The 12430-nt window shown below is 37.0% G+C and overlaps 1 protein-coding gene across 1 annotated transcript in view; it reads left to right on the plus strand.

Moving 5' to 3' along the window:
• LOC140151403 (myosin-10-like) overlaps positions 1–12430 on the plus strand; it is a 116866-nt gene that overhangs the window by 51639 nt on the left and 52797 nt on the right. The window contains 1 exon segment of the mRNA XM_072173730.1: positions 7709–7738. Within this exon segment, the coding sequence (XP_072029831.1) occupies positions 7709–7738 (30 nt within the window).

Here is a 12430-nt window from a genome sequence, read left to right on the forward strand (position 1 = left end):
ATTTTGACATCCCTTGTAGATGTCTCATGGCTCGGTGTGTATTCATGTAGTCAATGACCTAAGGTTATTTGGGGAAAGCTAATGAATTATTTCAATGGTAGAATGTCAAAGGTGAAGTTCATTGACATCAATGTAGTCTGAATGTGCAGGGACAGTTTAATGGTTGAACACTTTGCACTATTCACGGTGGGGTAGTCAAGAACTATAGGCTATCAACCATGCAAGACATGACGTAGTTTGATCAAGGAAAAATGTCTGAAATGCACACATGCATTGATTTATAAAAAATAAAATGTCTGAAATGTATACATGAATTGATTTATACAAATATGTGGTTCAATTTATTCAATCAGGTCAAAATAAGGTTTATTTGATAACTATTCAGTTTTATCTAGTAAAGGTTGCTTTTACAGAAATGATTGCAGTGATGTTGTGTTTTAAATGTGTTGTTTCCGAAGTAGCATTTACATGTTGTAGGATATGATAGTTGGATTCAAAGCCATGTGCAAAATGCCCTTTCCACCTGTTCAGGAAGTGAGAGGTTTACACAGTTTTCCCCTTAGATTAACATTGTTATATAGTGATTTTGTCAGCGAGCGACCTGACCAGCGTTACGGTGCCCAAAGAGCAATGTTGCACAGACACCATTCTGAAAGGATAGGTAGACAGCGCGTGTCAAAAAAAATAAACATGGGTAATAGAAACCATGTGTTTCCTAACATTAAAAGAAAGCTAAGACTTAGAACCGTGGCATTTAAAACTTGACTAGGGGGCAATCGGTCCACTGTAAGGGACAGATGGTGCTGCTGATGGTTTTTAAAAGCTGCCGTTTTGGTTATTTGATAAGTTCTGCCCGGAATTATCCTATGCATTATTCAGAACCGAAATTTCAATTTTGGAAAATGTTAAAATGAGTGGATTTTGGTTGAATTCTGAGGCATGAGGTAGATTTGGACTCTGAAAATGCGTTTGAGGTTATTGTGTATGGATTAGGGTCAGTGTGATAGTTAAATCTAATTTTATTCTCAAGAAAAAATAGACAGGGAAAGCTGTGTTGTAGCAGTCATGGGTGGTCAAGTAAACTGTCTGTGGGCATGGATTGTTGAAATCAGGAATGGGAGGAAAAGTTCATTGCAGCGTAATCCAGGTAAATGATGTAGACAGTTGATATAGCATTAAAGAATGTGTGATGTAATGAGCATGAGTGACTGATGGATGGTTTTCACCTGTCACATTTTAAAAGGTGACATTGTCAGCTCATCTGTCGTTTAAAGATTTTGCGATCGTTTTGTACCTAATTTGAAAATCTTGGTTTATAGGTCTTGTCACCAAAGGTAAACATTTTTGTTTGTTGATATAGGCGTAGCTCGGAGGCATCTCAATAATCAGTGGGATTTGAGTTCAAGCTGTCTTAAGTTATCGGGGGTTTTGTCCCAATTTTAATCCCAAATCCTTAAAAAATGAGAGGTGAATATTGGAATATTAGTGTTAGTAAGATTTACTTTTACCTTATTCTTTGAAACTGGAAAAAAAAATGCTGTAACTGGACAGAACTAATCAAAGGATTGAACTCAGCCTTCAGCATTTCTGCAGATTTCTTACATCTAAACTCTGTGCTGCAGCATTCTGTTATTCTTTATGTCATGATTTAAAGTTGGGTTTGATTCCGTATGTGCCTTCTGGCTATGTTTGTAACATTCGGGAAACATCGGAAACCAAAAAAGTGCAACACTATTTGTTTGACAGGACAGAGTATTACATTGTTAAATTTTATTATTGTGTTATTTTACTGGGTAGTGTGTTAAAGGTTGAAAGTACTTACTTACATGTAGATCAGGAAATGGTGTTGTTAATAAAGATGGCAATTTAGACACTTTAACAGTTGCTGTATCAGAAGCAGCTGTGTAATTCTGTATGACAGAAATCAGCTCTTGCTCTAAGAATTTTGCCCTTTTTTGAAAACACGTCTTATTGTGCAACATGAAGCGATTGCTGAAAGGTGGGACATTCAGGCAACCTGTGACACCGACTTACATAAACATGATAATATCAAAAATATTTGAGTGACAAATCCGTTTTGATACTCGAACAATTGAGACTTCCGCCACAGAATGACAACCAGTATCCACTGCTGTGAGTATCAATCAGGATTCAACGCTTGAAAATCTTGTGTAATCTCCAAAACTGAGGATGATCTGTACCACACCAATTGACACTAGTAATTTAACCTACAGAATAGTGTTGTGACCTATTCCAGCAATGAAGGCTGTTGTTAAACCTTCAGTTAACCGACAACTACTAACAATAGTTAATTAGTAAAACAAAAACGTAAAAAGGGTGAAAATAATAAGACAATTTAAATCTCAAAAGCAGGGTACTTTAAAAAAAACTAGTCATTAAATCTCGTTTTCAACAAAAATGCTTTGGTTTATTTTCCTGAAATGGCTGGAACAGATCTCATAATAAATGTTCACTGAGTGAATACATTGTATACTTTGCTGCCTACTTATACTTAGTATATAAAGAGGCAGCCCTTCCTCCCTTCCATTGTCTCATCTTTTTACATCATATTGTACATACTCTGCATGTATGCATGTTGCTCAGCATGATTCATACCTACAACACCTATCATTTTCACTGCATGCTTAGTGAAAAGATTTCATCATGTAAAATAAGTGGTCAATTTTATTTTATTTTGTTCAGATATTTTTACCGAAATTGGGTTTGGTGCATCATATTGTGAAACCCAAAAGCATTCAATAATTTAATGTTAGGCTAATGAAACTTGATGTTGAGTTTAGCGTCCCACTTTTTTCAGCTTATAATGAGGCAACTATTTCATTATTCATTATTCATTATTTTCAAGGTTTCATTATCAGCGGCCTTTTAGTGCTTATGCGCTTTTGTTCATTCTAATTGGGTATCACCAGTCGCAATATAATGTCACAAACACACATAAACATAAAAGTATAATTATCTTGCTTTTTGTTTTTCAAGTTTTAAGGGGGTAACACCCCTGTCCAATTTTGTGCCTATTTTTGCATTTTTCTCAAACATTATAGCTCATTGGTGACAATTAAGACATATGTATATTACAGGGGCAAGGACTACAACTACTGTACTGGAATTTTTATTTCGGCACAGACAGCAGGTGTGGAGTTGCAGTCAAAAATGAGGGAAAACCAATATTTGATCAATAAATCAATAACTACTTGCCTTGAGTTGCTGAATTTTCAGAGCAATAGTTGTAGTCCTTGCCCCTACAACATGCATATCTTAATTGTCACCAATGCGCTATAATTTTTGAGAAAAATGCAAAAATAGGCACAAAATTGGACAGGGGTGTAGTACCCCCTTAAAACAAATTAAATGTATTCCGTTAAGTATACCATGACAGTCTTCTTCACTCCAATTTGTACTAACCTGGGAAATGGGGGGGGTTGACTCATTAAATACAAATATAACAATCATGCAGAACATTATCAGTGGCTAAAGAAGACCTGTAGATGCTGGTCGCAAGCTACCACAGCTCTGCAAATAGTACTAAGTCTTGTGACTGTTGCACATTGTCATTGTTTTAAAATATATACTGTATTATGAAATAAAATTTTTGGCACCAATTTGTCAAAACTAGGTCTTTCCTAGTTAAATTATATTCAATGTCCATCTGGTAAAAACATTTTGGCTAGGTTGATTTTTCTTCTACCCTGGTATCCCAAAGGTATAATTAAAATAATTGGATAGAGCAAGGGTCAAAACCTGTATATTTTAATGCTAAAAATATTTAGATGGATTCATCTAATAGTTCTCAAGGCTTTCTGTAGTTTTTGAAGGGTTGAAAATACAAAAAAAGGGGTTTGAAAATTTTGCAGAACAAATTTTCTTTCTGGTTTAGTAGTAATTTGCAAAATAATGAATTATTTTCAGATTTTATATCTCAAATGCGGCACAAAATTCATAACGCGGGCGGTGGACGCTAAACTCAGAATCAAGTTTCAAGTGCCTTATCAGTATCCAGGATCAATATCTAAGTGTTATCAGTATCTAGATTCGATAGAGATTGTCTATATATTCAATACTGTACATTATATACTTCTTGAAATTTGTTTCATTTATGGAAGAGCGAGAAAAGGTCAGTGTAACCTTTCCGCATCCTCGGAGAAAGCAAAAAAAAAAAAAAGCATTTCATATTTGTGTAGAATGAATGCGATTAAAGCTGATGGTAATATAAATATTCTGTACATGTTCTGATTCCAGGATATTTTACTTCAACAAAATTGGCCACTTGCCACTCCCCTTCCCCTGCATGCAGTACAGTACAGTTTTACCACATCAAAAGGGCACAACTGACAGGACTATTATGAGATAAATTACAAAAAATATAGCAAAAACCATTGACTTGTGCGTGCACATCAATTGAAAATGATTGGATACAGGGCTTAAATGTGAAGTTTGGGATGTTTCAGATGTTCTATCGGTAGATACCAACAGTGTGAAGCAATTGGAAGTAAAAAAAATTACTTTAAAAACAAAAATGTCAGTTGTGGTCTTTTATTGGTGTATTAGAGTAGAACAAGAATCTTCATGTTGTACAAAGAAATATAAATTGCACAGCAGATAACATTTGTGGATTTCTACATGTACATGAATTATAACTTTCTATGTTTTGTATATAAATGACAGGCTTTAAAATTACAAGTTTACGAGTATTTCCCAGTTTCCCACAAAGTCCAAATTGTTTCCCTGGTAATAATACCAAAATTGTGCAAAACTGTATTTCTGGCTACTTATGTCCCAGCCAATCCTGTAGTGATAATTATCCAGGGTTGAGTTTTGTAAACTCCAGGCTGCTATGAATTGCTCTTTTATTTTTGTTTAGGAATGTTATCAGGAGTGTGATTCACTTGATTTAATTTGACTAAAATATCCTTTATACATTTTCAGGTGTGTTATAAATCATACTCATTGTGATAATTTCAGATGTGTGATAGCACTGGTACACCTTAAAACTCAACCCCTGTTTATCACCATGAATATCTATCATGATGAAATCAAAACTTCAGATTATACACAGACTCAAGATACTTGTATATAATAAGTTATTTTTGTTCAATATAGATGAGGCACAATGAATCAGAATCTACTCCAGAATTAACCAATCATATTCAATAATATAATGTGTTCACTACAAATTTGGAACATGCATAGAATGGTGGAATGATTTGGAAACCTTAGTAGTGCTGTGCTTGTAGTGTGGGAGACAAGTCATAGAGCAACCTGAATACATAATTTCTCACATATTATGGAGGAAAAAATTGGCCTTTTAATTCTTCAATTTCGTGTAATTGGAGTAAATCATGTGTGATGTATTACATTATAAGTGTGCACACTATGACAGGCTTAATATCAGTTTGTGAAAAGTATGCATTGTACATGTCCTTGATCCAAGTTCACAGCAAAGACGTTAATTTAATTGTTAATTGAAGTACGAAATCGTTGGGTTTGCAGGTACTCAACCTTTAACCAACTTGTGCAAATTGACTTTGTACCAATATGTCACAGTTTTAATATTGATTTTAAATTGATATCCATATGCGTGGGGTTATAGGTCAAACAGTTTGAATTCAAATGTTGAAATGTGTTGTAATTAGCATTATCAATATATCTGTGATTATGTATCTATGATTAGGTGTTGAAGTATACTATGTGCAATTAATGTTCTAGTACTAGTAGCAGACTAGCAGTTACACATACACGGAAGTCTGAGCAATTAATTAAAAAGATTTGTGGTTACAAAATGAAACCTAGATATTATGCAAATTTAATTTTGGATGATGTGTTCCCTTAATTGTACTTGAAATAATCTTACTTTTCAAGTCTTAATAAATGTTGCATATTACTACAGGTGAAGTAGTTCAACTGCTTAATGACCCTAAGTTGTATTTACATTTTGGTGTAACATGCAACCTGCAATTTAGTCGTGTCACGCAAGTGATATAATGTGGCACAGAGTTAGACATGACTCTTATCATAGTGAGGCCCAAATAGTCATGAGTCAACAATTCCAAAGATCCAATGTGATCCTTCAATAATGCCCATGGTTTCTATGTATAGATTTTGAATGGCAAGTCATATCAATTCACCCATGGATGCCATATAATAGTGGATTATCAGTTCCAATATTCTCAAAATCCACCAATGTTGAACTTATTTTACACCTACAAAACATTTGGATGTGTTGATACCCTAGATTCCTGACACCCTTATTAAAAGGTTAGCAATTTGAAATGAGATATCCAGACTGGCTCATGCCCCAGTTTGCAAATTGAGAACTTGTACATACACTGGCTGTCAGTACCTTTATTATTATCTTTGGTTGACAAAAATTAATGGAGTTGTACTATGCAACTTAATATCGTATTTAAAGGTGCATTGCCAGATTATGGCCCCATTATAATGCATTGTATTTTCTACCTCGCATTGACGCCCGTCCCCCAAACATTCTTATTCTAAGTTTTGAGATGAACTGCTTTTGCAATTTGGATTATAGGAGCAAAAATGTGTATCCTAGTGGTCCATAAAACAGTACGCAACTTATGGGCTGTTAACCACCAAATTACCTTGTTTTTGTTCATACCGCCCTAAACGAAAACATATTCCAGGCCCAATATTTCACTTTGGTTATGAAAAAATATGAGCTTTCACCTGATACCAAAATCTGCATTTTGATGGGGTTAAGTGGGGGAAACATAGCCTTGTATTTCCCGTAATTTTTCCGCTTCCTGTAAAAAATTGCTTTCCAATTAGATTCTATAATAATCTTCAAATTATACATGTTAAATAATATTAAAAAAAAATTAAAAAAATTCCTCCTTACTTTAAAAAGAAAATGCAAGTAGCTCCTTTTTTTATCACAAATGAAATTCTGTGCCATGTAAAGACATAGCATTTTGTATTTTTTCTTGATCATAGATAATAACCATATAAGTTATTGCTCTGATTTCTGTAATCACATTATATCGTAAACTTAATAAACATTTAAAAGTAAAAACTTCACATCAATATTTTCTTCTTTCATGTACCTTCTTGTCTGTTGTTATATGTAGATACAGTTAAAAGACCTAGGCAAGACTGGTGAGGTTATTAGTGTGAAACAGGTGATCATTGCATAATTTTGTTAAGTTCTGTTATTTTCCCTGTTCGCTATGACTTCTTACAGTCTAGCATCATTCTTGCATCAGCATGTTATTATAGGCTAACAAAATTGATTAATTCTGCATTTTGATATGGAATATCTTGATACGTTTGATTTTGAAAATCATTTCACAGAGGATCTTTTCTGATATATCCTTTAATATCCCTCACACTCGCAAGTTAATCCATTACACAGAAGATCTAATGCGTATAGAATGTGCAATGGATCGTGATGTTTTGTGGCCCAATAAAAGGTTACAGAAAAGGTCTGTCTGTTGAAAGATGAAGTTCAACATTGAACATTTGACACGGAGATAACATTAGAGATGTTAAAGGCATGTTAGTTTGTTTCATGACAGCGAGTGAACATTAATATGTAGTCCTAACTCAGTATATATCTTTCCACCCCATTTCTTGTTTTTCTTCACCTTGTACGTTTTTTCAAACGCTCTCACCTAACAACAACTCTTTGGTTGGCTGATTTTTAACACCAACTCTGATTGGCTGATTTTAGAGTGTTGATAGTCTCACACGGAGTCACATCGTAAGTAGTACCACGCATGCTCCACTTGTTTTTTATCAGTTTGTAGTGTGGTTTCTGTTGATTTTACTTCTTTTTTTGCTTATGGTTATATTAATTTTTTAGAAAATATATTCATGTTCAGGGTTCCCATCGTATAAAGTAAGTTAGATGTTAATATGTTATCAACAGTTCAATCATGTTGATCAAGAAATAGTGATAGTAAAATTTAGAAAAATAACTTGCAACATCATAATTTGATTTGGGTATAAACAAGGAATGTATTAATATTTTTGTTACCCAGCCCCTTCAAGTGAAACAATTTGTCTGTGTACTTTGAACTACTCCAATTTCATACTCCCCAATACTTTGAATAAGAAATTGTGATTTAAATTTTTTTTATTTATTTTGGTTTTTTGGGGGAACCCTGATAGTTTGCTATTTTGCTTGCTGTGAAGTTTACTTGCTGTGTTTTTAAAAAATTTATGAAATATGCTTCAGTAATTAATTAATAATTAATTGATTCATTTACCTTGCACATCATTCATTAACCCAGAAAACCTCCCTTTTCAAACATGTTCTGAATCTAATCCTCCAGTAAAATTCATATTATGGTAACTCATCAGGGATTAGGTGAGATCATTGAATCTTCTGAATAACAGACAGGTTCAGTAATTTATTTATAATCAGAAAGAAAGTGTGGTCTCCAAGTTTAACATCATTGCTGAGCAGTGGGCTTTTATTTTCTAATTCCATGCAAAGACATCCCACATACATTATATGTGGTATATATTTGGTATTTTGGCAGAAAATCTAATGGTTGCTTCTGCCAGCAGTGCCAAAGAAAAGAGTGGTTGACTACAATTGTCAGATTAGACAAGTTTATCGTGGCCTCATGAAAACTTGCAAAGTTACTAAGATCAAGGACTGGATGTTATATAATGATATTTCAGATAGTACTGATACCATTCTTATCATGTAATAAACCAATGCACTTTGGGTTTCAAGGCACCCATTTTATGGTTTTATGCACCCACTTAAATAAAGGTTTATCCTTTGACTTATAACTATGTTCATATTAAAATAATGACTGAGAGATATTGATTGGTTATCTATCGTTTAATCTTATGTCATAACATGTCATTTTTTATGCCACATCTTTTTTCAAGCCTGTTCTTGTTTGTGTAAGTGTTGTTTTTATCATTACTATATGTATATGTGTCATTGCGTTTCTCTGCTGGCAACTTGATGATATTTTGCAGTATTATTGGAACTGTTTTGACCAGGTTTTTACTTTCTCTTGTGTAATGTTCAAGCTTACCAACCCCCTCTGAGAGTAAACAGTATAGCGCCATCTATTTGGTTGCTAGGGTTACAACAAAGGTCACAAGATAAAATGGCGTCGACCATGAAAGTACTTGTCAACTTGAGTAGTGAAATGTGTCTGTTATTACAGTGAGTAAACAACCCCTAAATCTATTGGATCTTACATTTTTGGCGACGAGAATGGGATGCAAGATACTTCAGCATCTAGTAGTGATCCAAGAGAGGTTTTGTAACTGTGAGTAACTGTGAAAATGGCACAAGAAATAACTGTTGTCACGGAATCGAGAAATCTAAAAATAGCCCGTTCACGCATGCAGACGACCAAATATCGGACGGGCATTGCATGGCAAGATTGGATCGAGGATATTGAGAGACAGTTTAGATTTTTCAAAATAACACAGGCACAAGACAAGCAAGATGCAATCATAATTTTCGGGGGAAAGGAGATAGCTAGGTTGGCGAAATCTCTGCCAGACCCAGATGAAGGTGATGTGTACACAAAACTGAGAACTAAATTGAACACGTACTACCTTCCTAAAAAGAACAAACAACATGCGAGATACCTTTTCTCGAGCACAAGACCCTACCCTGGTGAATCTACTGCTTCGTACGGTGCGCGACTACGAGAAAAAGCAGGTGAATGTGAATTTGGTGACAATCATGATGAGCGTATCTTGGAACACTTAATTCTAACTGTGGACAATGCAAGGCTAAAGGAAAAAGCTGTGCAGAAGGTGTGGACACTCGCTCAATTTTTGTCCGAAGCTGCGCAATTGGAGGACATACAAGCACAAATGAAAGCGATGTCTATGTCAGATACAGCCACGCTCGAGCCTAATACTGCCACTGTGCATAGTGCAGGTGCAAGAAAGCCTAAAGCACACCGTGAGATCAAATCAGCAGCAGCGCATAAACAAAGCTAACGCGCGATCAGGAAAGCGCAAAGGAAAGAAAACATGCGAAATTGTGGTGGCGCATGGCGCATGATCCGCAATCGCCATGCCCAGCGTCAAACAAATGCAGGAATTGTGGTGGCGTTTATCCGCATACGCAGTCGCCGTGCCCAGCAGAAGGTAAAACATGTCACTCGTGTGGGCGGAGCAATCATTTTGAGAAATACTGCTATAGTTCATCTTCAAAAAAGCAAAGCGCAGTAGGCGCAGCAACAAGCAGCGCAAGAGGATGACGATTCAGAATACGTGTTCGCAAACACCAGCTCGCGTAAAAAAGATCGGCTCCCCTCATGCGACATGGTAATTGGCGGCGTAGTCCTAAAAGCCGGTATTGACTCACAAGCCAGTGTCAATATCATGGATAGCGCATCCTTTAATCGCCTCCGCAAGGAAACTAGTGCGCCCTCAACCAGCTTGCGAGAATCAAGTACGCCGGTTTTTGGTTATAATGCAAAAGCGCCCCTCCCTGTCATTGGTGAGATCAAAGCGCGTGTAAGTGTTGGAAATGCGCAGGTAACAACCAAATTCAGTGTTGTAGAGGGCAGCGCAGGCAATTTATTGTCATTTGGAACTTCATCTGAGCTTGGGCTAATTGAAATCACAAACAATGTCTCAGTCACAAACAATACTGATGACATGATAGCAAGTTATGATGATCTTTTCAATGGTATTGGTAAGGTGAAAAATGAGGTGATCAAACTGCACATAGATGAAAACGTGCAACCAAAAATCCAAAAACATAGGAGAATTCCTTTTCATGTGAGAAAAGATGTTGACGTAGCAATTGAGCAGCTACTCGATGATGATGTAATCGAGTGCGCGACAGGTCCAACACCTTGGATTAGCCCTGTTGTGATAGTGCCTAAAAAGACAAATCAGTGCTGGCGTGTGCGTTGATATGAGGGAAGCAAATCAGGCAATACAGCGTGAAAACACCCCATGCCTACCATTGAGGAAGTTATCACAGATTTGAAGCGGAGCCACTGTCTTTAGTACACTTGACCTAAAAGCAGGCTACCATCAATTTGAATTACACCCAGAGAGTAGGTACATTACCACGTTTACAACCCATTCAGGATTGTACAGGTATAAAAGATTAATGTTTGGGGTAAACGCGGCCTCAGAAATCTTCCAAAATGCGGTAGCGCGTATGTTAGCAGGTTTGGATGGATGTCGCAACATGTCTGCGACATAATTGTTTATGGCAGTACGCAGCAGGAACATGACAAGAATCTTGCAGCGGTGCTTCAGCGACTCTTGCGAATGTAACGCTACGCTTAAACAAAAAGCAAGTGCACGCCGCAGCACAAAGTACAATTCTTCGGACATGTATTCAGCGCAGAAGGCGTCACCCCTGACCCGCAAAAGATAGCGGCTATAGTCAATGCAGCGCCCCCTAGCAATGCGAAAGAGGTCATGTCTTTGCTTGGAATGGCACAATATGTCGCCCGGTTCATACCACACTATGCATCAATCACCGCCCTTGCGCCAGCTAACCCACAAAGATATAGAGTGGAAGTGGGGAACCGATGAACAACAGTCTTTTGATAATCTGAAGAGCGCCCTCGCTGGATCAGGAGTAACCGTGTACTTTGACCCTGCCAAAAAATCAACTGTTGTTGTGGACGCTAGCCCCAGCGGCCTAGGAGCGATGTTATGTCAAGAAGGTCACGTGGTAAGCGTCGCAAGCCGCAGCTTAAGGATACAGAATCTAGATACTCACAAATTGGAGCGCCAAGCGCTTTGGCGTGACTTGGGCAATTTTGCACTTTCGCATGTACTTGTTCGGTAGTGATTTTGTAGTATGTACTGACCACAAGCCACTTCTGCCATTGTTTAATAACAAGAACTCAAAGCCAAATGCACGCATTGAACTGTGGTTGTTAAAACTTCAGCAGTATGACTACACACTCGTCTATCAACCTGGGAAAGACAATCCGTCTGACTATTTGTCCAGGCACCCACCCAGTCACACCGACCCTAACCTTGCATCGCAAGTATCAGTATCTGATGAATACGTTCATTACGTATGTCATAACGCAGTTCAAAAGCAATGACATACGAGGAAGTCGTCGAAGCGANAAAACATGATACCACACTACAGANGATCAAAGCAGCCCTTCTAAGTGGAAAAGAAAAGGACTGGAATGACAACGCGATCAGTGACTTTAAGCAAATCGCCACGAGCTTATGGTATTGGACAATGAGGTCATCCCACGTGATCGCGATTAGTTCTACCGTCAGCCCTGAGAGAACGAGCCATCGATCTTGCACATGACTCGCCCCAAGGAATCGTCAAAACAAAGAAACTGTTACGTGAAAAGATATGGTTCCCGGCATAGACTCCAAAGTTGAACACAAGGTTCGCGGATGTGTCCCATGTCAAGCAGCGACAACGTCAGGAAAGATCCCTCCTGAGCCACTACGAATGACTCAA

Source organism: Amphiura filiformis, chromosome 4, assembly GCF_039555335.1.
Source record: "Amphiura filiformis chromosome 4, Afil_fr2py, whole genome shotgun sequence".
In the NCBI taxonomy this organism is placed as follows: Eukaryota; Metazoa; Echinodermata; class Ophiuroidea; order Amphilepidida; family Amphiuridae; genus Amphiura; species Amphiura filiformis.